Source organism: Cydia splendana, chromosome 2 (assembly GCF_910591565.1).
Source record: "Cydia splendana chromosome 2, ilCydSple1.2, whole genome shotgun sequence".
Lineage (NCBI taxonomy): Eukaryota > Metazoa > Arthropoda > Insecta > Lepidoptera > Tortricidae > Cydia > Cydia splendana.
The window spans coordinates 6,228,392-6,254,253 of record NC_085961.1 but is presented as its reverse complement, the minus strand read 5'-3'; the positions used below and the strand labels follow the sequence as shown (position 1 = coordinate 6,254,253).

At 40.2% G+C, this 25,862-nt stretch overlaps 2 protein-coding genes and 1 non-coding gene across 10 annotated transcripts in view; 1 reads left to right on the top strand and 2 right to left on the bottom strand.

The window, feature by feature from the left end:
- Positions 1–20,241, top strand: part of LOC134802314 (protein lingerer) — a 31,920-nt gene extending 11,679 nt beyond the window's left edge. For 4 of the 8 annotated variants that reach the window (XM_063774957.1, XM_063774909.1, XM_063774919.1 and 1 more), the window contains exons 8-28: positions 103–195; positions 839–949; positions 1,443–1,527; positions 1,823–1,914; positions 2,045–2,245; positions 3,138–3,224; positions 3,743–3,809; positions 4,621–4,712; positions 5,731–5,817; positions 6,312–6,416; positions 6,919–7,017; positions 7,369–7,456; positions 8,423–8,583; positions 9,114–9,230; positions 10,943–11,023; positions 14,265–14,403; positions 15,125–15,228; positions 15,565–15,678; positions 17,926–17,961; positions 18,810–18,900; positions 19,816–20,241. In XM_063774957.1, the coding sequence (XP_063631027.1) occupies positions 103–195; positions 839–949; positions 1,443–1,527; positions 1,823–1,914; positions 2,045–2,245; positions 3,138–3,224; positions 3,743–3,809; positions 4,621–4,712; positions 5,731–5,817; positions 6,312–6,416; positions 6,919–7,017; positions 7,369–7,456; positions 8,423–8,583; positions 9,114–9,230; positions 10,943–11,023; positions 14,265–14,403; positions 15,125–15,228; positions 15,565–15,678; positions 17,926–17,961; positions 18,810–18,893 (2,043 nt within the window). In that variant the 3' untranslated portion in view covers positions 18,894–18,900; positions 19,816–20,241. The remainder of the gene's footprint in view (positions 1–102; positions 196–838; positions 950–1,442; positions 1,528–1,822; positions 1,915–2,044; positions 2,246–3,137; positions 3,225–3,742; positions 3,810–4,620; positions 4,713–5,730; positions 5,818–6,311; positions 6,417–6,918; positions 7,018–7,368; positions 7,457–8,422; positions 8,584–9,113; positions 9,231–10,942; positions 11,024–14,264; positions 14,404–15,124; positions 15,229–15,564; positions 15,679–17,925; positions 17,962–18,809; positions 18,901–19,815) is intronic. The other 4 variants (XM_063774949.1, XM_063774940.1, XM_063774931.1 and 1 more) reach the window with 4 other exon arrangements.
- Positions 20,242–21,781: 1,540 nt separating this feature from the next.
- LOC134799098 (6-phosphogluconolactonase) lies at positions 21,782–24,097 on the bottom strand. Its single transcript, XM_063771492.1, has 4 exons — positions 23,912–24,097; positions 23,581–23,781; positions 23,082–23,362; positions 21,782–22,507 (listed from the first exon to the last, which is right to left on the bottom strand). The coding sequence occupies exons 1-4, from the start codon at positions 24,027–24,029 to the stop codon at positions 22,409–22,411; spliced, it is 699 nt and encodes a 232-aa protein (XP_063627562.1). The 5' UTR covers positions 24,030–24,097; the 3' UTR covers positions 21,782–22,408.
- Positions 24,098–25,074: 977 nt separating this feature from the next.
- Trnal-cag (transfer RNA leucine (anticodon CAG)) lies at positions 25,075–25,158 on the bottom strand. The gene has a single exon. It is a non-coding gene; the product is annotated as a tRNA-Leu (tRNA).
- Positions 25,159–25,862: the final 704 nt, after the last annotated feature.

Below are 25,862 nucleotides of genomic sequence, written 5' to 3'. Positions count from 1 at the left end.
GTTTATTGCCTTTAACTAAGATTTTTATTATGGATTGTTTGTGCGTGTGTAATGTTTTGGCGAAGATGTAATATTGGTATATCAACGGCGTATAATTTGCAGCAGGAGGAGTGTTGGGACACGCCCGCGGCGAACGGCGCCGAGCACATTCCCAGCTACAGCTACAGTCGCGTGCCAGAGCCGAGGGCGCCCGTGGTAAGTTTACTCACAAATATTACAATAAGTTTTATATTTTTGATACAAATTGTGGAAAGTGTTTGTACAAAAAGCAACACTCCTAACTATACATCCGTGGACCTTATTCCAAAGGGCAAAATGTCCACCGATGTACAGTTAACAGTGTGGACGATGGTATTGTAAACATGAGCAAGACCGCTTTTAGGACACATCCATATTCGAAAATCAGTTTATATTAGCATTTCCACGAAAACAAACGACAATGAGGAGAGAGTATGAGAGTAAGAAATCTGCAGAGACAATTTTGTTTAAAATACTGTTAATACAAAAGTGAGACGCATATCTCTTACGAGTTATTTTATTTGATCTCTGCATCTCCATACGGTTATATAATACGTATAATATGTATATATGAGATAATGTAATCCTTTATTTACAAGATATATATAGTGGTACTACTAAACGAAATTAATAACTAGCTAAAATCTAAAACAGGCCTTTGAGGCATTGTACCAAGGATGCTGGCGGCATTTCCTCGCTGTATCGCAATGCTGATGCGTCGTGCGAGGTAGCCGCCAGCTCTTCGGTCAACCAGACGCTTCGCGATTCCTGCGAACAACTTGTGCGCGCTGGGACCCGTGTAATCGTTTGTGTTGATTAGTTGCAGCCGACGATCAGCCAGGCGGCGCACGCGCACGCGCACGCGGCGGCGCCCAGCGCCTCGCCCGCGCCCGCCGCGCCGCCCGCCGAGCCGCAGCCGCCCCGACACCAGGTCAGGGGGGGCTCATAGGGCCAGTTGCACCAACCACAATTAACAGACTGATCAACGTCACTCGACAGTGAACTATGGAACTTCCCATACAATAAAGTTTTACGACCGCTTTAACGGTTCGGTGCAACCGACCCTTAGTCTTAACAATACATTCAACATACAGATGTAGTGCATAATTATTTTCCATCGTATTTTCACGGAAACGTTCGAACGTGTCTTGCTATTTCAGTCAGTATCGGTACAAAAAGTACTGAGGTTGACTGAAGTAGCATGACAAATACGAATGTTTCCGAAAAAATACGATGAAAAACAATTATGCAATACATTTACACATATGACGTTATATAAGTCATTGAAACCATCATACTGATTATTCATTTTGATTTTTTGATCTGCCTAATTTAACCATCTAGCCCAAATACAAAAACCAATAAATGAAAATACCACCTTACCTTATTCGACATAAGACTCAAAATAATTTATTTGTCAACAGCCAATGGGTATGTCGGGGTCGCTGTCCGCGGCGCAGTCGCAGTACCTGTCGCAACTCACTCAGCAATCGCAACGGCATGACAACAGTACGTACTACATATTAGCTTAGCTTTTTCATATTCAACTATACCACTACTTTAAATGGCATAAGATTGTTTTTAACTCGCACTTAATGATTTTTTGACTCAAGTTTCATCATTTTACGACGCCAAATGACGTCCCTTGTTGGACATATCGCTGGCCCAATATTACTGGGTTCTGTTGTTTTACTTTTAAAGAACTGAAATTTGAATTTGGTCCGTTGACGCTCTTATCAAACGTATGCAAGCTTTACCAAATGTCATTCTATTTCATGTTATTGAAATATTTTTTTGTTTTCAGGTGTATATTCGTCAAATTATGGTGTTTACGGTTCTTCAGATATTACGAGTCAAAGGAAACCACAGCGAGCGAGGGTGCCTCCTCCTTCCAAGGTATTACTCATCTGTCATGGCCCTTCGCTTTCCACCATATCGGTATCGAGTGAGCAAAAAAAATCTAGATTTTAAATTTGAGTTTGTGTTTTTCATGTAATTTGTCATGTTATGTTTATTGTATGTTTAGATCCCGTCGTCGGCGGTGGAGATGCCGGGCGGCGAGGGCGGCGCCATGTTCCTGGACGTGCAGTTCGGCGCGCTGGAGCCCGACCTCACCGAGCCCGCGCCGCCGCCCCTGGCGCAGGCCGCCCCGCCGCCGCCCCAGCACCCGCCCCAGGCCGCCCCGGCCGCCACCCAGCCCGCGCAACCGCCCAAACCGCTCCCCACGGTTAGTGTGACGCTGCGACTTATCTTCATACCTCCTTAGAGGGTTAACAAGCAGAGTTCAACCTATGTACGAACCTGCTATCAGTCGAATACCATTCGTACTATTTTGTATAGCATATTGCAAAAATGTCGCCTTCGGTGGTCGCGCTAGCGGAGAGCATGACAGGACAGTGCTGGCTCCAACAGCATATTATGACAATTTCATTATTGTGAGCTGCGGGCTCAGCACGGTTCCATTTTTATCTACTATCACTATGCGCGTCCCTTTCGCACTTACATACTTGTTAGAACGTGACAGGCATGGTGACAAGGGATAAAAACGCGACCGTGCTAAGCCGCCTGGTAGTGTTCCACTACCGCCCGAAGGCTTTCTCGACCACTAGTCGTCTAAAATAATCTTTGCCTTTTCTTTTCAAAATTCAAAGAAATATTTCAATAAATTTAAAGAATTTATTTGCTTAGAACACAGTTATAGATTAAATAAAATCTAGCTCGTTTTGCCATCGCCAACAGCATCTCAGGGCCTAGCCAAGATGCCAATCTCTATGTCGCACTTATAACGAAAAAGTAATGAGAGACATTCAGCCGTATTCGAACAATGAGATACGTCAAATACTAGATATTGAAACGATATGGATCGTATATGTCAGTGTCAAACAAGTGTCAAAATTGACGTTTCTTCAAACAAAAACGTCACTTTTGACACTTGTTTGACACTGACATATCCAATCATATTGTTTCAATATCTAGTATTTGACGTATCTCATTGTTCGAATACGGCTGATTACCGTTTCGTTCACTACGGCGCAAACGATTTGCATCTGGGCTAGACCCTCTGCTATGTCCATAAATTTGAAGTTGTCATGATACTAAATGGAATATATTGGTTCCAGGCCGTGACGGCGGCGCCCGAGCCGGCGCCGGCGCCCGCGCACGAGCCCGCCGAGCCCAGCGTCACGTACGCCAACACCAACAGTATGGTGAGGCGACCACATATTCTACTATGCCTTCTATAAGTTAAGATCAACGTAGTTATAGTATTTAGAAAAAAGTTCCATCTATTTTGCGGTATGCTGTGATTACTATATTTGGCGTCAATATTATCCATGTGAGTCAGTCAAATTGTGTTTAATTATAGCCAGCCTTTAGATACCTTTGGGTATGGTGCTTTACGCACACCAGCGTCCCCTGCCCTCCCCCTGACCCAACCCCCCCTTTTTGCATGAAATATGTCCCGGTTCACACTTTTGTGGTGTGCGTAAAGCACCATACCCAAAGGTATCATATTACATTCATAAAAGGCTGGCTATAATTTGTTTATCTTCCCCATACATTAGAACACAACTTAACCGAATCAATGGCCGCTCGTAACCATTAGTGTAAGAAAACTGCAATTCGTTAAATTAAAAAAAAAATTCGTAGATCAGTTTACCGCCTCTAGATGTAAAGTATTGTAAAGTGATCTGTCTTATTGTTGAAGTTGTATGAATGTCCGCAGTTACCGGAGAGTTTAGCGCCAGAACCAGTCCCCGCACCGGCAGAACCTGCCCCGCCACAGCCTAACAGTAAGTCGTTTATATTCTCCTTTCTTTCGTTACTCGCCTGTGATGAAAATGTCCCTGTGTGGCCTTGTACATTATGTTAGGTTTTAATTGCTGTATCCGTATGCCGTTCCGGTATGGGAGCGAGAGCGCTATGCATATATACAGTGAGTCACCGGCGCGGTGTCCGGATCCGCAGCCAATATGATCGCCTTAAAAACATACATTTCACAGGTTTTATGGCATTGTAAAACACAAATCACGAGGTTTCCTTTCTGGGGCCCATATCTCGAACGATATAAGTCTAATATTATTAGTGTGCTGTCATGCAGTGGCGTAGCGTGAACTAATCTAGCCGTGGGCGAAGTCGCGATATGCGAGCCCCTTTTCTGTCACTGTGTCCGAAGGGGCTCCGCGCGAGACCCCCCTTGGGGCGCGAGGCCGTGGGCGATGGCCCACTTCACCCACGCCTAGCTACGCCACTGCTGTCATGACAACCGATATGATTTGACAGTTTCTGGATTAGTCTAATATCGTTCGAGAAATGAGCCCCTGTACTCTCTCGGTCTAGTACCATCATCTCTACAGGGGCCCATTTCTCGAACGGTATTAGACTAATATTATTAGTCCACGAACTGTCAAGTCGTATGGGTTACCATGGCAACACACTAATAACATTAGAATATTACCGTTCGAGAAATGGGCCCCGTTCGTGGACTAATAATATTAGTCTAATACCGTTCGAGAAATTGGTCTTTGTTAACTGACAATTCGTAAACCTTATTGTAAAGACACGAGGAACTTAAGTTTATAATATGTTGTTCGTTTGTGTCAGGTCTAGAGAAGCAGCTAACGGCAGCGATGAAGCAGCTGGCCGTGTCCGCGGGCGACGCGCCGCAGGCCGCGCCGCAGCTGCACCGACACAAGGTATACACACACCATACACATGATAGGGTGGTATTCCATCTGTCCAATATGTATTTTATCTCACATTTTGCTTAATGAGAGAGTGAGACGCAATGACATTGGACCAAGAAATTGGACAGGTGGAATATCACCCTTATCCTTATGCTTCATGTGCAATAAGGACCTTTCTATCAGAATTTCTGTTGGAGTTTCAAATAAAAAGGACCTTATTGCACTTGAAGCATGATAAGGACTATTAAGGAACCTTCTGTATGGAAAGCCACATATTTATTTGTTGGAAATAAAAATTGACTTAGATTACGAAAATAAAAATCTAACAATACAGTTATCACCGATATAATATATCATCGATACCTAATAACACATATTCTTTTTACATTTCACTTTAAATTGCTTATTTTGTATCTGTGGTAAAGCGTTTCCGAGTAATTCGGAATATGTCTGATAGTTCCAAAAAACCGGCAAGTGCGAGTCGGACTCGCGCACGAAGGGTTCCGTACCATAATGAAAAAAAAAACGGAAAAAAAAATCGGTCACCCATCCAAGTACTGACCACGCCCGACGTTGCTTAACTTTGGTCAAAAATCACGTTTGTTGTATTGGAGCCCCATTTAAATCTTTATTTTATTCTGTTTTTAGTATTTGTTGTTATAGCGGCAACAGAAATACATCTGTGAAAATTTCAACTGTCTAGCTATCACGGTTCGTGACATACAGCCTGGTGACAGACAGACGGACATACGGACGGACGGACGGCGAAGTCTTAGTAATAGGGTCCCGTTTTACCTTTTGGGTACGGAACCCTAAAAATAACTCTTAATTCGGTGGGATTATGGATGATTTATGCATTACACGAATATAAGACATAAGTACGTCTTACAAAGATTAAACGTTAGCCGTCTTTATTACATTACAATGCGTAAAAAAATATGAAATATCAACACAACCAATATGTGTTAGTAAACTAGTGCATTGACTAATGAATCTAATGATCGCTAATTCCACCGTTTGTATTTAGGCTATGGGCCAACAGAACGTGTACGCACACCACGCCGCGGCGGCGCACCACCCACCAGTATACGGAGCCAACGTCTACGCGCCACAGGTTACATTTACATTTAATTCAAATTATATATTTTCGAACACACGTTGTCTGTTAAATTCTGTGTTGGTTATCAATGCCTTATAAGCCGAGAATGTGAACAGTGATACCTTTTACTAGAAAATGTTACAAGTATGTTTCTTATTCCGGTGGCATAGTATTGTGAGTAGTGAAAGATAATTTAAAGAATAGGACGCTTAACGTCCCTGCTCTACATGACATAGACGCAATTTGGAGAAAAAGATGGATCTTTCGAAAATATTGTTTTTGACAGAAAATTTAACTTAATTTATAGATACATTAGGGGTTGCGTCCTCTTCCCTAAATTACGTCAGAATGTGCATACCCTAAAACCACAATTTTTGCTTCTTCATTCCTTCTAGTGGATCTTTAATTTAGAATGTCCTGTCGTCTCCCATCGCAAGCTAATTTTGACATTCAAGTGAATACTTTGACAGTGAACTCACTAATATATATGAACGTTCTATTTTCTACAGCAGGCAAGTTCAACAAACGCGTCGCTAACGACCGGCATGTCGGCGCCGGCGTACGGCTCCGCGGCCGCGCTCACACAGTACCAGCCGATGATCAACTCCTACCAGGTGAATAATATATGCAGGCTTTGACTAAGATATAACACAGTAGGCAAGCTCAACTAACTCTGCTCAAAAATTCTGTATAAAATGTGGAGACCAATGTGGACTTATGTGAGCGGTCTGAATGTTCAATGGACAGAGCAATTTGAAACTTGTTGCTGCCAGCCTTGCCGAACGCTCCGCTGAACGCTGCGACATTCAGACGGTACTCTAGCGGGATAAATACGTGATCTTTACTCGAAAAAAGAAAAATAATCGCTGGAACGCTGGATCTAATTCAAACTTTAAACTGACCCTCGGTTGCACCACTGTTTCGTTAAATCGTTCGCTGATTTTTAATATTATGGAAAGTTGCATAGTTCACTGCTGATTGACTTTGATCAATCCATTAATTGTGGTTGGTGCAACTTGGCTTTTTAATCGTATATTTTTGATATTTCTATTTCACTGATTACTGCCATATGATCATTTCAAACTTTTTAAATAACTGACAAACATTTCGTGTCAGCAGACGTCATCGTCAGCGGGAGTGTACGCGGGCAGTGCGCTATACACGTACCAGCCCAGTCAACAGGCCAAACTACCCACTAAGGACAACACGCCACAGGTACGCTATTACTATTCTAACCTCATGCTCCTTGCATTATCGTGTTACGTGATAAACCACGTATCAAGAGTGGTAACCTCTTTCTTTACTTATATTTCTCTATGCTTATAGTAGTTAGACGACTTGATCACGTTATCTTGATCACTTGATACGTGGTTTATCACGTAACACGAGCATGCATCAGTTTTCTTACCAAAACGAGAGTTATTTCGGTCGACATCTAGCGTCAAGTAGCGGAATATATCAGTACTAATAGTTGCTGCATTGTTAAGGAGGCGTAATGGCCCTTTTCTCTATATTAATTTCATTAAGAATTAACGTGCATAACTAATTTAAATGTGTTATTTTCAGTATGACAACTCCGTAGCATCTAATAGCAATAGTTTAACAAACACGTCAACCACACAGAGCTCAACCGCCAAAGTACCCACAACCACAGGTAACTAAATATAGATGTAGTGCATAATTGTTTTCCTTTGTATTTTCTCGGAAACATTCGTATTTGACATGCTACTTCAGTCAACCTCAGTACTTTTTGTGCAGAGTGAGACTGACTGAAATAGCAAGACACGTTCGTACGTTTCCGTGGAAATACGAAGGAAAATAATTATGTACTACATATGTAGTTGATTAATCTACTTACTCTAACCTTACAAGAAAACGGTATTCAAATAATCTGCTATGCTTGGCACACGGTTATTTGGAAGAGATCGTAATTTAAAATTGTATTTAATTTTCTGAGCGTTTTGGTTTCATGGTGCACTATACAGAATATTTGCTTACTTTACAACTTACTCTAAAGGTTCGCATCGAATGGTATTAATAAGACAAATCACAACTTGTTTTTTGTGTATTTAAAACATTCATTGCCACCCAACCAAACAAAACGTTCGCGCCAGGCCACAACAATTTCGTCATATAAAGGAGTAGTACCACGATCCCGACCATCGGGTTGTCCGGCCTGGGAACGAAATCATAAAATACCCGATAGTCGGGTTTTCGGCACTGGCTTTCGGTTATGGTTTATACACAGACTAGACATCCTCCAGACTCAGCATAGTAGCTCTACCCCCTCTGCCACGCATACGGTAGTTTTACTCCATTTTCGAATCGAAAGTGTCTTTGTGTGACGTCCGTGTCTTTGAACGGACCAATCACGGCATGGGATCTCTCTCACCTCGTCCCCCGCACCCCCGTATTTATTGGCAGCATCGGTTTCATGAAATAATTGCTCTAAACTCCGTCTAGAGGATTCCTAGTCTATGGGCTTATATAAATCACTATCAGTGTAAAGTGGTCAATTATATTGTAATAACACGCCTTTGTTACCATAGAAATAAGTAAATCTACATCTACTGACTGTAGACTTCTTAGATGGACTGTATCCATTTGGTATGTATTACAGTAAGCGCAGGCGTGAACGCGGGTGCCAACGCGGCGAACGCGGGCGTCACGGGTGCCGGTGCCAACGCGGGCTACGGCGCCGCGCTGTACGGCGGCGTGCAGCCCACCGGGTACCACTACGACGAGGCGCAGCTCATCACCAGGACGCTGCCGCACCACATGGTATGTACAGTACAGGGTGGCAACGCGAGTGCCAACGCGGCGAACGCGCGCGTCACGGGTGCCGGCGCCAACGCGGGCTACGGCGCCGCGCTGTACGGCGGCGTGCAGCCCACCGGCTACCACTACGACGAGGCGTAACTCATCACCAGGACGCTGCCGCACCACATGGTATGTACAGTACAGGGTGGCAACGCGGGTGCCAACGCGGCGAACGCGGGCGTCACGGGTGCCGGTGCCAACGCGGGCTACGGCGCCGCGCTGTACGGCGGCGTGTAGCCCACCGGCTACCATTATGACGAGGCGCAGCGCATCACCAGGACGCTGCCGCATCACATGGTATGTATACACGGTGGCTAAAAAATAACTGCATTCCTGTTGCTAGGGAGGTTTTGAGATTATACTGAGCAACTTTTACTAGGCAACCAACCCCGAATGTAGTCTTAGTAATAGGGTCCCGTTTTTACCCTGAAAATATCACGATTTCATTTGGTACAGTTGCTAGCAAATCCTCAACCTATGTTTGTTTGCAGGGTGGATACTACGAGGTGGGATACGGCGTAGGAGGCGCGCGGGAGGGCACGTTCGGACTGGGACCTACAGACAGATTCACGCGGACAGACGCTGCCTCACCGCAACAAGTCAGCCAGGTACGCATACGCCACATAGCATAGCATAGGTCAGGCATACGGCATAGACTATTTGAGCTTATATTAGGGTGGTATTCCATCTGTCCAATGTGTATTGCGTCTCACATTTTACTTTAATGACAGAGTGAGACGCAATGACATTGGACAGGTGGAATACCACCCTTAGAAGAACTCGATTTGAGTTTTTACGCGTCCTTATTTTAGTTGCAAAAATGTTAGTCATCTCTTCTAGAAAAACCTTCGAGTTTTTACTCAAGTCTTTTTCAAATGAACTCAAGTATGTTAACTAAAAAAAAAGTCGAGGCCGAAAAAGAAGGACTTGTAAATTGTAATTGTAACAAGTTACAAATATGTATTTAGTACAACTGGGCATATCACAAAATTTACAAATGACAAAATTGTAAAAAATTTATACAAATATGTAAATTGTCGCGACAAATCTACAATTACGCGTATCACAAAATATTACAATTTTCCGGAAAATTTGACAACTTTGTAATTGACAATTGTACGTAAAACATTTGTGTTACAACTAATTGTAGAAGAAGGTATACATATTTGTGGAAATGTAAATACAAGTTGACAATTCTCTCGGCGTGAGTCAAGAGCTGCAAACTCTTCTAATTTAATGCGTATAATTCATGTCAATCTATACTCGTTTTATTCTAAACTCTATATTTCTATATTATATATATCGTTTTCTTCTCTTCCACTTCCTTCATGTTGGCACTACTAACGTTCTGTCATCCGCTTCCCGCTTTTTTGCTAATCGTTGTATTCGTCATGTGTTTGTCTGTGATGTTCATAACAATTATTTGTTTTTAGGTTTCCCCGACTACATCCTCCCAAAAATGCAAAATTATTATACCGAACATTCTCCTCACGTGTGAAAGTCAACACCGACATTGGCAAATCCACCCTGTGCAAAATTCCAGGGAGTAAGCCAGAAAAAAAAACAAAAAAAAAAAAAAAAAAGAGCTGCAAGAGCATAATACAATTATTGTAGATCCATTCTACCGCAGTACTTTTTGTTTCGTTAAAATGTTCTATACCAGTTATAGTAGTAGCGAAGAAGAATTAGTTGTTAGGCATCATAGGACGTACAGCGATCGCATAAAACTGTAATTTTGTCTTGCATAAACATTTTCAACCAATTTTAATGACAACGTAAAAAGATATGCTATTTATGGTCGTAAGGTATTTTTAACGATAAAAATTAAATACTGTCAGCATAAACTAAGTGAGGAATATTAATACATATTTTTCAAATTGTAATAAATACAATTATACGTATGTCACTATATCTCTATGTTTTGTGTTACGGGTCCTCAAATGCAAAATATTTGTAAATTGTAGAATTGTACATGTGACATATGTAAAATTATTGTGGTACGTATTTTTGTTTACAATTTAACAATATTGTCGAAGTGTACACTTGTAAAGTTTCGTGGTATAGGCCCCAGAAATCCGATTCTTCGTGCACGATTTCTTTTTTGAAGATGCGCCCGAATTTACTACGATGCGAGCTACCAAAGAGAATTGATTGTAATGTATAAACTCAATTAATGTATCTTTGGTAGTACTTACAAATGTTATCCGAGTAGGCCATTTTAATTTGGCAAAGGATGCACCAAACATCCTGTATAAGTTAGCTTTTAAATGATGCCAAAATGAATTGAGTAACACAATTTATCATTATTTTCGTCCGCCAGGTCCCTGCAGCGTTACCGCCCGGCTATGCGTACTTCTACCAACCTCCCCCCACGACGTACCAATATGGAGTCTACCCCACGGTAAGTCAACAATTAAAGTAAAAAACTTAAAAATAGTTTTTCACCTCAGCAGCTCGAACAAGGGTACTTTGCTTCTTAAAAACAGTGAGCAAAATGCGATTTTGCTCACTCAGTGAGACAAAATGACATTCAAGTGACCTTTATAGTCAAATGTCATTTCAACATGCGGGGTCTAATCATCATCATCTATTTAAGAGTTAGACTCTTGTCGGTGGAGCGATTTCCATGCATGTCGGTCCTCTGCCTTCTCCTTGACAGCCTGATACGACACCACGTTGAGCTTTTCCTTTACTTGATCTATGTACGTTCTCCTTGGTCTCCCCCTCCGCCTCGTTGCCTCAACTCTCCCTTCAATGATATTTTTGATAAATTCGTCGTGTCGTATCAGGTGTCCAAGCATCTTTCCTCTTCTGTTTTTACATTTTAGTGTTTGTGTTCAATTGCGGTAATTATAGTAGGAGATCCCCCATATAGCCGACCTTCACCAATCTGTCTGACGGATGAAACTATGAAAATATGAAAGAAAATATGTTCCAGAACATAAATAAATAGGGTTGCCTAAAGAAATATGGTCAAGGCTATTTTTAATAAATTTTTGAAAAAAAATTTTTTTCGGCAAATTTCACCGATTTGTCTGACGATCGAAATGAGTTTCAATGGAAAGTATTCAACTTGTACAACATAAATCATCTAGGTTGCCTAATTTTTTCCGGTCACTATTATGTGGTTGCCGTGTTTAAAGAGGTGATTTTATATCGATAATTGTACTCATCTGTCTGACGCTTGAATTATACATCAAAATGATGGTAATTTTATTGCAAATACAATGGCATAGGGTTGCCTGCGAAAATCCGGTCACAAATGAGGGTTGCCAGGCTTTTAATTAAAATTAGAAGGGAAGACTTTTAGCAATAACTCATAAACGGCTGAACTGATTGTAAAGACCCCTATTCATTTTGAAAGCCTTATCCAACGACACCCCACACTATGAGGTTGAAAATAAAAAAAAATTGTCACACACATTTTGTTTCTTTCAAAGCGATTATTTCCGAAAATATTCACTTTATCAAAAAATGTTCTTCTAAAACCCCTATTCATTTTGAAAGACCTTTCCAACAACATCCCACACCATAGGGTTGACACGAAAAAAAAAAATCCTGCCATACATTTTGTTTCTTTCGAGGCAATCATTTCCTAAAATATTCACTTTATCAAAAAATGTTGTTTTAAGACCCCTATTTATTTTGAAAGGCCTATCCAACAACACCCCACACTATAAGGTTGGAACGATAAAAAAATTGTCACACACATTTTGTTTTTTTCAAAGCGATTATTTCCGAAAATATTCACTTGATCAAAAAATATTCTTCTAAAGCCCCTATTCATTTTGAAAGACCTTTCCAACAATATCCCACGCCATAGGGTTGCCACGAAAAAAAAATCCTCACGTACATTTTGTTTTTTCGAGGCGATTATTTCCTAAAATATTCACTTCATCAAAAAATGTTTTCTAAAAAACCGTATTTATTTCAAAAGATCTATCCAACGACATATCACATTATAGGGTTGAAGCGAAAAAAATGGTCACATACATTTTTTTCTTTTTTTTTTCGGTTGATACATATGTTGTAAGATGTCATTTGATATGAATTTTAAAATAAATAGGGTTCTTCAAAAAATCATTTTTTGATAAAGTGAATATTTTAGGAAATAATCGCCTCGAAAGAAACAAAATGTATGAGATTTTTTTTTTCGTGTCAACCCTATAGTGTGGGATGTTGTTGGAAAGGTCTTTCAAAATGAATAGGGGTTTTACAAGAACTTATAAAAAAAATCATTTTTTGATAAAGTGAATATTTTCGGAAATAATCGCTTTGAAAGAAACAAAATGTGTGTGACAATTTTTTTATCTTTTCAACCTTATAGTGTGGGGTGTCGTTGGATAGGCCTTTCAAAATGAATAGGGATCTTTAAACAACATTTCTTGATAAAGTGAATCATTTCGGAAATAATCGTTTAGAAAGAAAAAAAAAAAGGTATTTCCTTCCAACTTTTGAAACATCTGTCCAAAAAATATGAAAAAAATCATGGAAATAGTGCTTAAAAACTCAATCAAATAAAATTAAAACAAACTTGATCAGTTCAGCTGTTTATGAGTTATCGCTAAAAGTCTTCCCTTCTTATTTTAATTAAAAGCCTGGCAACCCTCATTTGTGACCGGATTTTCGCAGGCAACCCTATGCCATTGTATTTGCAATAAAATTACCATCATTTTGATGTATAATTCAAGCGTCAGACAGATGAGTACAATTATCGATATAAAATCACCTCTTTAAACACGGCAACCACATAATAGTGACCGGAAAAAGATAGGCAACCTAGATGATTTATGTTGTACAAGTTGTATACTTTCCATTGAAACTTATTTCGATCGTCAGACAAATCGGTGAAATTTGCCGGAATTTTTTTTTTTTTCAAAAATTTATTTAGCCTTGACTATATTTCTTTAGGCAACCCTATTTATTTATGTCCTGGAACATATTTTCTTTCATATTTTCATAGTTTCAGCCGTCAGACAGATTGGTGAAGGTCGACCATATATGTGGGATCTTAGACCATTAAACTTAATTGTTAGTACTCGTATATCTTAAGAAAACATGAGTGCATAGGTATTCAGTGACGAGGAAGGATTACATTTTTCAAGTTGTCTAATAGGTATGTTCTCACTGCTCAGTTGAAAAATTTTGTGTACTACACGAGATCAAAGTTATTTACATCTCGTGCGCTTTTGAGTCCCTTACTACGCTCAAGATTCTAAATTAGATCTATTATAGAATCTTTCGCTTGCACGGGACTCAAAATAAGCACTCGAAGAAATATCAAACTTTGATCTCTTGTTGTACAAATAACTATTGTACTATGCCTCTTAAGTGCACTAAAGTAGTATTGATCATATTGAGTATTGTTTTTCATTTTTATCAGCCAAGAACAATAGACTCTTGGTTTGGTAAAAGCATACTAACTACTATTTTCATTGCTTTTAAACAATGGTCGGCTAACATTGACTGTGTAAAATATTTTCTGGTAAATCAATCTGACCCATTTCTCGAACGGTGGTACTAATAGTATTAGACCACGAACTATCAAATCCTATGGGTTTCTATGACAAAACTATTAGTATCAGTCCCCTTTAAGTAAAATAGACCACTCATATTATCAATGTCGTATAATCGTGTTGCAGTACGGCGGCGGGTCTAACGTTGGTGGTGTCGGCGGCGTCGGTGGCGTAGGATCCGTGTCCGGTGCCGTGTCCGGCGGCGGCAAGGTGTCCAGCTACTCGCAGCAGCAGCCACCGTACGACCAGGACTCTTACAAACCTGGTATGTAAACTATCATATACGATTTTCTCTATTTTTAAGTGACAATGTTAACATGTTTTCTTCTTACGCCGCGGGCGGTCCCTGCATCTTCCATTTAGGGTGGTATCCGGTCTGTCCAATTTCTATATCTAGTATTAGAACAATTTTTTTTAAGGGGGCCCATTCCACTTGTCCAATATCTTGGTTCAGGGTTTTTATACTATTTACGTAGGCAATTTGAATTAAATGACATTCGTAATATTTGATCAAATGTCGGTGTTTTTAGTAAATTTGATGAAGTCACCCAAAATCTTTGATCAAATGCACATTGGACAAATGTGACTTCCCACGGGTAAAGGTACCTTATGGCGCTTACGCTATTATTAACGTTGCTCCAATATTATTGCGGCCCTTTGCGACGTAAGCGCCAGCCGCCATAATGTACCTTTTGCCGTGGAACGTCACAAATATATGGGACAGATGGATACCACCCTTATATGAGGGCATAACAACTCCCAGCATTTCGAAATCAACAGTACACACAATATAACCCTTCAACCTCAAAACCTGCCCCAATCTTTTGAGATTTTCATAAATATTGTATGAAATCGCTTGATGAGATATCCCGATAATGAAGCAGAGATAATATTTCTGTTGATGTTGAACACGATGAAAGTTAAGCGGTTAAGATCTCATCGAATATTGCATCGATTTGATAGTTAATACTTTGTGATATTTGCAGGAGGCGGCTACAACGCGAGCGGAAACAAGGCCGCAGCGGGCGCGCCGCCCGAGCTGGCGTCCGCCATGTACGCCAAACCCCACGTCGCGCTCAACAAAGTCAATGTGAGTACTACGACAACCCTAACAATATTATAGCGCGGTGTTTTTTTACAGAACACGTGGCCACTGTCTGCTATTTAAAATCGTGTTGTGTCAATTTTTATTGGCTCGTTTGAGCACCCAGTATAATTAACAGGTTATCCCTAGGTTTTGAGGTCAGACACGTGAATTAGATGTAAATTAGAGAAACTGGTTTTTTTTCTTGTTCGCTACCGTATCATAAAAAATGGAGTATGTATCATTGGCTATATGAGAAGTTGGTGGTGGGGAAAATACTACGGCGGCGGCACAGTCGGAGCGAATTGACCCGTTGTAACAATAGTGTATGATGTGTTGCAGAGCTACGACAAGGCGGCGTTCCACAGCGGCACGCCGCCGCCCTTCGGCGCCGGCTCGCACCTCTACATCCCCGCGCCGCACTCCGCGCACCATCCCCACCACCATCAGCACCAGGTACGCGTGTGTCTGCTGTAACACCTCCCACCCCCTACAACACACACAATACACACAACGCTTGTAGCGTCAAAATACTGTCCGACCGACAGCTGTTCATTTATGATAACCACACCCCGTTTTCAATATTGCAGTTCAACGAAAATAAGGGCTGGCAAAACTATAAAATTTCTTACGTATTATTTTTTTTTATTTACGTTTATTAATATCTAACGTAGGGATCCCTAAATTCATTGGTGACCAACTTCGCCCAAGTAAAATATTAAAATAAGAATTTTACCAAGAAATATTTCATTTCAATTCACAATATAGTTGCTTAAAAATTATTTAAAGTAAAATAAAAACAACGGGTTGCACTCCGGGAGTGCCAACAGAAGTGAAAACTCAATAACTAGTCCAAAATGTTTGCAGCACTATGTATAATTGACCCATCCTCCTTTCTACTGAAAAACTTTAGTTCCGAAATTGCTGGCCAGTGAACTTTAATTTGTAGCGTTAATTGTTTAAAATTCGAATAGAAATTGTAAAGTTACCTTGCAGACCTCGCATCTAAATATATTTGGTCATGATATTTTGAGTTTTATTCACCAGTACTAGAGTTCACTTTTATTAGCGATTTCATCAAGATGAGACTTTATTGAATTATATTGGAGTGATATAAAGTTAGAAATGTTAGAATGTAACTGTGAGATCCTCGTATTTCAGCCCGTACAAGATTAGAACATTGAGCTTTATTGCTTAATATAAAAGTCCAGTTTTAAATAATTGACCTGATTATGATACGTTATGACTAAAGTTCTTTGGTGAATAACATTGTCCGTCACACATGACATAAGTCACGCAAGCGCCCTGCGCCGCCTACATGAAACAGCCGGCTCAGGCATACATTTTCGCCGTGCGGTAGAAAGAGAGGAGAGACGCCTTCGCGTTACGCGTTACGCTGTCCCGAGTTTATCATTTTTTCCCCACCTCAAAAAGTGCTCAGCGCCGCTAAAGAAGTTTTCACTTCAAATTGTTTTCATAGTTAAAAAGCTAAAAACTTTTTTCTAACCCTTCTTCCCTTTTAATTGTATTATTGCTAACCGCCAATAATACAATTTATAGTGGAATTATGAGTTAATATTGGTTAAGGCGAATTTAAGGTACGTAGGTTTACAAACCCTCATTTTCAATGAACTGCAACGGAGTACGATGATAAATTGATACTTACTGCCTTGATGACTGTACCCACGTGCATCACTATTTCATGTGTGCCCCATCAGCCATCAGTACTGACACGCTTAAAAATACGCTCAACGCATCTCTTATCTATACCTGAAGGAAAGTTAAGATGTACCATCCCGCTCCATTTATGATCCTAGCTAAATCGGTTGATCCATACTTACGCTATGGAATGTCCATTTTACCTAGAACCCTAAATGGCGTAACAATCACGGAGCGTGACAGTACCTACATAACACTTGCGTTAAGTAACATGGACACGCCAGATTTGATATAATTTTACAAATACGACATGAATCCTATATCTTGACTAGCATAAGTTTTTGATTGTAAAGTTGAATAGAGTAGGAAGTTATGTTTTTTAATGTAGAAGCTGTTTGCACCAAAAGCGACTTTTCTCGTATTTTCCAAATTAAAACAAATATTTTTATAAGAGTGGTTAAAGGTATTATTTTCTAGCTATCAAATTATATTGGTACAAACGGCTTGTAGTTATAGCATGGTTTCCGATATTATGATACGAAATATATATATTTTTATAGAAGAACCACGAAAATAATTCCAATACAACTCTTGATGGCTATCATCTCAGAACTTTATTGTGTGTGTGCGAGAACGTGACATAAAAGTGCCATACATGTTATCAATAAAGTGCATCAATACGTTATATTTAGCTTAACTGCATTATACCTAAAATTTTCACTGCATACACATTTGTATACAAACAATTTTACTTAATTTCATAGCTATGTGATTGATTAATTTTATTGTGTAGTATACAATAAACTACCATAATAAATGTTTTATTTTTCCACAATGGCTATTTAATCCTCGAATGTCAAATACCGTAAATAATAAGTTCTATGTATGATTTAGCATGGCATGCTTATAAAGCTTTTACCAATCCTACAATAGAAAAATGATTATTTTTTGTAGTTTAAAATTATTTTTGTGGTTCGCCCAAATGCATGTGTTAGAATATATTTTAAAATTTAAAATATATTTTAGTTTTTATTTCGTTTGTAGATGGATGTACGGGTGAACAGTAGTCATAATAGGCGGGTAAGTTACACATATATATGTTTATGTACACTGCTATGTATACGCACCGTGCCGTTGCTAGCCCGCCTTCTGCATGCAATTTAATATATATGTATACATACACTAATAATTATTGTATTTATTTTGCTTTTTAAACACTTATTATACTGCTAGATTAAGATTGTGTATGTATTATATTAGTATATTAATGCTCAATTATAACATTTATTAGCCTAATCTTAAATAGTTCACAATACGAAAACAGAGATCCAGATAGGTCACAAGATGATCATTGATTACATTAAATGAAAATAAATTAACACTAATATTCTTCTGATCCTATCTCTAGTTTGACTTCTCATTAAACAGTCCAGAGTGAAACAGATAATTTGGCGATAATTCCTAGGCTTTGACGACGCGGCAGCCGTACCGCATCCTTAGCCTTAACCAACCAACTATCAACCAACTGTCTTCATATATGTAATTTTTTCCTTGTTTCGGTTTAAATAAACTTGTGTCGCTTAACTTCAAACTCGGGTAAATCCATTCGACCCTCTCAGCAAATATCTACTCTATTACCTTCCTCTTAATACTATAATCGCATAATCTGACAGATGGATTTACCCGAGTTTGAAGTTAAGCGACTCACTTGTTGTTGGTTAAACAGAAGAGTCCTTGACAAATGTCAAGCTACTCAATTGACAAGGCCTTACAGTCTTGTGATTTTTATAGTGGGTTTCATACGCATTGCATAAATGTTTTGTAGCAATGGTCTAAAAAAACAGTTTAAAGAAATAAGCGCACCCTCTTGAACAATTCTGTCGGGTATAGTTTGTGCGTTGTCGGTACAAATGTGTTTGGTGTTGCAGGAGAGCGGAGCGGCGCGCGCGGCGGCGGCCAAGCCGGCCGCCAGCAAGCCCAGCTACTCGCAGTCCTACTGGGCGCCCAACTAGCTGCACGGTACGTGCCGCACCTTACTTACCTTACTTAGCACGCAGGGGCAAGCATAGGAAACCTGAGGTGCGCCGCTTCTAATGTGCCATTGAGGCGGCAAGTGACTATTATGGGGCCAAAACCAACGTGTTTGCAGGGTTGTAAATCATTAAGCTGGGAGCATTGACTTCGTAAAGTCGGGCTTACGGGCACTAAAAATAATGTCAGTGACACCGCTGTGCACGAATGCGAGCCAAGCGTGCAGTCCAACGCAACTAGTTGCGATCGATCGCGCGCGTGATGTGAATTCATCAACGAATCGCGTTGTAATTTTGTAGCATTCCACCGAGGCACACAAAACGTGAAGGTTCGGTCGGAATTATATGTCCCGTACATATAATTCCGACCGAATATCTTTATTTTTGAAATCTTTGGCTAGGAGCCTTGCGCGCACTATCGGTCTTCAGCTTTCTCACTTTATTTGCATAGCTCTACCGGCACTTTGATTCAGCCCCACAATAAAGGCCTAGGCCCATGCCACACTTTATTCGTAATGCAACAAGGCTCCGGCTCTTCGTAGTATGTATATCGTTGTGTTACATACCATCAAGGAATGCGTGAGGCACGCAACGGTAGAAATATAATGTTCAGAGTCGGAGTTAAATCTGATGAATCATTTCACCAATGCCTCTTACGAACACTACTCTTTAATACTTCTGAAAATACTAGGGAGCTAAATTGTAATCTTAAAGTGTCAAATCCAAACTTGGCTTCCCACCTATCCTCAGAGCCACCCAGGAGGGTTACCGCTCTTGCTTCGAAATTTGAACCATCGATGTCATTGTTACTCGAATAATGCTAATGCGATAGTTAGATTTTCGCGGTAGCTGCCCTAATTCTTGTATGTACGATTGTTATAGTAAATATGTGTTATTGTTTCAGCCCTAGCGACCGTGTCCCCGGGCACCTGTAAATAGTCGCCACGTCGTGGGCGCTCCTCCAAACAAAACTGATTAATGTAAAATACGCAAGGAATTTGAATGACCTATGTTAATATTTCGTTCACACCGGCGCCGGCCGCAGGTCATCGCCCGATAGGATATTGTTTAAATTTAACTGTAGAACTATGTATATCTTATCTTTGTAATATGTATATGTATGTAAGCGTTTGGTACGCTATGCGCGCCGAATCTTTTTGTATTTAGTTGACAGAGTTTTTGTAATTACATATTATAGTTGAATAAACGTTCAGCGATCTATAAAGTAACGTAACTACCGTAGTCGAGGTCTTTTTTATGTGAAAGAATGCAATGTGTTGATCTCGCGGGCATTTGAAAGTATGAGGGAATTACACGTATTGGAACTTGAGCTGTGGTTTTACTGAACTTAAATAGGCAACTGCGACGCGCTGGATTATTTTTCAGGATTACAAGGAAATCGCCGAAGTAAGGTAAAATTAGTTCTAATGCTAATAAAAACAAGTATTGGCCTTTTTATTACAAATTCTAAACAACAGTTCGCGTATGAACTGAGAAGAATCGAAGTATGAGGTACGAGGCCACGTGCCCGGTGCCCGGCGCCCGGCCACAACGCACCCCTCCCGTTTCCTGTCCCCCAATCCACAATGATGTTAGTGAGCAGTGTGTGCCCACCACGGAAGGAACGAATACAAGGTTTGAATTTAGGGCCGTGGCCACATTAGTACGTTGCGTCGCGTTGTTTTGTCGCAGCGTCAAATCTGCGCGTTTTTTATACTTATTTGGCGCCAATGACGGATATATCCGCACCGTAGCAGGCGTGGCTTACTCCGCGATTTCGTCGCTTTGCTACAGGTAGCTAAAAGTACAACCGTTGGGCCCCAATTTTGGGGTTTGCCATAAGCCGCGCGTGGCGCCGTCGCCACCTAGCGGCCATATCTGTGCTGATCGTAACAGACGCGTTTTGTTAGAGAGTGAGTCTTCTGTACCTAGTACTATTATTTATTCTGTGACCGTAGGTCCATCGCCGAAGACTGATCCGTCACTGACCACAGAGCAACTTAGACCTATGTGCATGTATGCATAAAGTTCAACTTCAGTTTTGACACTTCGGTGACGTTGAGTGACAGCTTTTGTATTTGATACGGCGTCGATGCCAGCGTACCAGTGGGGTGGGGCTGGGGTCTCTTGTGAGTACGCCCAACACGTTCGCTGCTGTAGGACTGGAATGATGCTCTTTGGCTGGCAGTCTTCCAGTTTCATTCTATACAATATGTCCTCCAGTACTAATCTTACCCATTAGAGGTGCAGTTGGAAAGAAGGCTGGACTGGCCTTTGCTAGGAGCTGGAGGAGCCGTACAGCCGGGCGAGCACATGACATTTGTCCATTTGACATGACATGACATTTGTCCATTTGACATGACATGACATTGGTACATTTGGCCGGCGCGCCGCCCGGGCCGGCAGGCGTATGGCAGTGGGCTGCCGCCTGGCTGCCGCTCGACCGCACGATAGTCGTGTCACGTGGCGCTCGCGCAAAGAAGATTCACCGTTCGTGCGCGGTTATAAGTTTTAATTTTTTTGCAGGCGGCGAGTATAGGTATAATTTTATACCTAAATCTGACTTTTGTGAAGGAGTGAATTTTCTGTACGGTAGTACTATTAGTTATTCTGTGGCAACAGTATCTTCGCGGCGCCGGCGAGATAGACTACCCGTCCCTCTTTTATTAAATTTGTTAGAAAAAGACGTGTAGTCTATATATCTCGCCGCGAGATACTGCCGCGCCAATCATGTGCTAGGCCTATAGGAGCGTAACCTACGACTAATCCCTTCTGAGGAATGTCCCTCATGTGGAATAATAGGACATCATCATAACTATAGTGCTGCTATAGGATGTTCAGCAACAGGCTTTTAATTAAGAAAACACATGACAAACTTACCAGTTTTATTTGAAAAACAATATTTAACAAGAATGTATAAAACCCTAGAAATATGACAACATTATAAAAAAGTTCACAAACACCCTTTCACCACAAGTAGTTTTAACTACAACATCAAAGATTAAAGGCAGAACAGACTGTAACAGATTCTATCATAAGGTGGATAAGACTAAATGCAGTAAGCGGCCTGTGATACATTAAATGCAGCTCTGAATATTTTTATTTAATGTGAATCAAATATATAAAGTCGGTCTAAAATTTTCTAGCACTTGTGCATAAAAAATCGCTGTCTTTGATCACTTGATTATTCACTATGAAATATTTTTGACTTATCACATTTTTTATCTCATCATGTTCACTCATAATTGTATTAACCATGTATTAACGTTATTAGACAATAAGGCATTGCAATAAGGGCAGATTTAGAATATAAGGTTTGGTCAAAGAATTAATTTCTGTGCCACATCGTATTTTGTCACAGTGACAATACTATGAAACCCCTAATAGCTGCTTTCTCATTTATTTCACTGTAACAAGGTACAAAGTGGCACAGAAAACTAATTTCTTGACTGTGTACCCTAATGTCAATCTTATTGCAATGTCAGCAACATTCATATTCATATGTGCGCGGCGGCGGCGTTGTCGACGATCCAGTACAGCGCGCCTTGCGGCTTCACGCGAGCTGAAGGCAGGTCCTCTTTATCCTTTAGGATACGCTGAAACACAATAACAATAAGTCAGTAACAGCAGGCGTGGCTCACTCCGCGATTTCGTCGCTTTGCTACAGGTAGCTAAAAGTACATCCGTTCCGCCTCAAAGAGTTAGTTTCTAGATACCTATGTAGGAAATTAAGGATATATCATTTGATATGTATGTACAGTCGAGTGCATAAATATGTATACATTTCTTCACCTTAACCCATTGCAATAAGGTGATAAATGACACTTTTCTGTGAAAGAAAAAAACTAGGAGATCAGAAGAAACCCAATAAAGCCTAGTTTCCCCTTTGGATGCAAAAATCAGGTGGTACAGTTGTTAATCACTTCTGGATTTGTCATGATGTAACTGGGAATATGCTAAGATGGTGAAAAAAAGTTATTTAAAATTTTCCCATATTTTGATTTCAACCTATTTGACAAAAAATATGGAGGAAATTGTTTTCTAAATACAAAATATTTATAAATCAAGTTGTATCCTCCTACAAATTCTATAGTACATTTGTACACGACCAGTTATTAACAACAAAATAGACATGCTGATTAATAATAAAAACATTAAAATCATTCTTACCTTGACCATGTCTGCCTTCCCTGCCCCACTAATAGCAAAAATACAATTCCTTGCAGAGTTTATAACAGGGAATGTCAATGTGATCCTTGCCGGAGGTGGTTTTGGAGAGTCAGTGATGGCCGCCACCTTCAAGCCGGTTTCTTCCAGCAGTGGATGTCCCGGGAACAGGGAGCAAGTGTGGCCATCGGGACCCATGCCCAGGAGGAGCAAATCAAATTTGAATTCTTCACTGTTGAAGGCTGATTTTAGTTTTTCTGTGTAGTCTTTTGCTGCTTCTTCAGCTGAAATATTTAACATTTACAATTATCTCTCTTGATACACCCAGCTGCAAGTGCATGACCAATTAAAATAATGTGTTCCATTATTAATTTGTTCATACAATTATGCAGCTCGCTGTACAATTAAATGAATCATTCATATGAAAAAGCCATTGAAAAATTAGAGCTTTACTTGTGCCACACTTTGAACAATAAAATAATCACTAAAACCTACGACCTACCAGAGACACCCTGTTTCAATACAACAAATTGCTCCTCTTTTAATTCAGTCTTAGGTATAAGTTCCCTCTTGTAAACTCCGAAAGTGGAGTCCTCGCTATCTTCTGGTACTACTCGCTCGTCGCAGAACGCCAGGGTCCATTTCGACCACACTGTGTTGACCTTCGGTAGACCTTCACAGAGGAATTTTAGCACCGACCCACCTGCAGAAAGAGGAAGTGCATTTAGCTAAACCTGGAACTTTAAACAACGTATTTTAACTCTTTCTATCCCACTTTCCAATTACAAATCCTTCTTTGGTACTTACTTATAAAAAGTTCACTATTTACTTACCTGATAACCCAATGTAAAACTTGCCCCGATTGTAAATAGCGTCGTTCGATATTTTCTCCACATACATACTTAGCTTACTGATCACCTCACCCTCATTTGCTACTTTTATGATCGTCATGATTTGTTATTTTGTGAAAACTCGTGTGTACCGGGCAAATAATCTATCAAATATCAACTTGTTTTGTTGAAAGTGACATTTCGTAGGTTAAGGTCATTGACATTGATAAGAGTGTGGCCAGATGGCCCAATCAACACGAACCCGCCGCCAAAAAGCCGCTTCGCTCCCATGTAGGGTTGCCAGATCGAAAGGCGCTATTATCGGGAAACAAGAACAATCTTTCGGGATTTTGGGACTTAAGTCGGAAAAAAAATACATTCAAATTAAAGTAATTGTATTAAAAACAACGAAATTTTACATGATTGCCACTACGTCAGCTCGCTCGCTCGACGACAGTTCGGAACTTGAAATTATTGTTTTATAACTTGAAGCTGTTTTTCGGGACAATTTTCACTTTGTCGGGAATCGGGAACACATGCTAAAAATCGGGAGAAAATTTCTTGCACGTATTACTACTTGTTGTGGTTAAAGAAGTGTTTGGCCCAAGGGTTAACTGGTAGAGAATGCCTTCTGGCATTAAGTTGATTAAGTTCTCCTTTTGTACAATTTTGACTAAGTATGCAACAAGGTTTAAATATATAAATAAATATATTTACTTACTTGTTTTCGTTGCTGAAAGAAATTGTTATACTTATGATTCTTTGATATCCTAACAAAAAGAGATATTATATGTCTCTGAATGCAGAACAATTTAGACTGTAGCAAATAGTTTTGAGCTCAAACTGTAGAGATAATATTATGTATTATATGTCTGTATATGGAAAAGAAATCCCGGATGGCAGATACTGCTAATATTGATGCTGCCTGTACAAAGGAAATAGAGCGAGTAGAAGTTATACATACATTTTTTTTTTTTTTTTACTAGCCCATGTGTGTGTCCCACTGCTGGGCAAAGGCCTCCCCTCTCCCTTTCCAGTCCTCCCTGTGCTGAGCAAGAGGCAGACCGAGAAAGAGATGGCGGGACGACCTGGATGCATTCCAGCGGGATTGGCGGGATACATACATACAAAACTTATATACAAAAAACACTACGATGCAAAAATTCTGTCAGAAGTGGGATTCGAACCCACGCCCACAGAAGTGGACTGCGACCTGAACGCAGCGCCTTAGACCGCTCGGCCATCCTGACGTTGAGAAAGTGGTTGAAATTATCAATCCAGTATTATAATACCATTATTATATTTAGCAATATTTAGTAACAGAAGTTCTGTTACTAAACATAGTTACAGAACATATTGGTGAATCATATAACACTTTAAACTCTCGCGTTTTGTACACATATTTAATTACACAAACGGGTCTACCGCGATATAATTTCATTGGTTGGTGAATCGTTGATTAAATTGAATATTAGTTTGAATATATTATCATAGTAAAGATCAATTCGCCTTATTTGTTCGATATATTAAAATTATGCTATATTTTTTGCCCAAAAAGATACTTTGTTCTTGGATATACCTACCTGAAAGGTATTAATTTGTTTGGTTTTGGTATTGTAAATTCATAACATCATGCTGTGTTGTTGCGGAATGATAATATTTATTTTTTTATTTTTACGCCATCTATTAATATAAGCATCTCAAAGTTGGAACAACAACACTAACTGGAATGGCTACTCGACAATAGATGTCGGACACCGCGAGAACTCACACGAGTTTTACACCGTCACGGCTAGATGTCGCTACTTATCGTTTGTCTGCAAACAGGCGGCGAAAAGTGAAAGTGGCAGCGACCGCTTAGTTGCGGTTGTTGACCGTCAAAATGTTCGCGGTCCGTGATGTAACAATAGTAACGGACAGCAGCTTCCATCGTCAGCGCACAAATGTAGCGGTA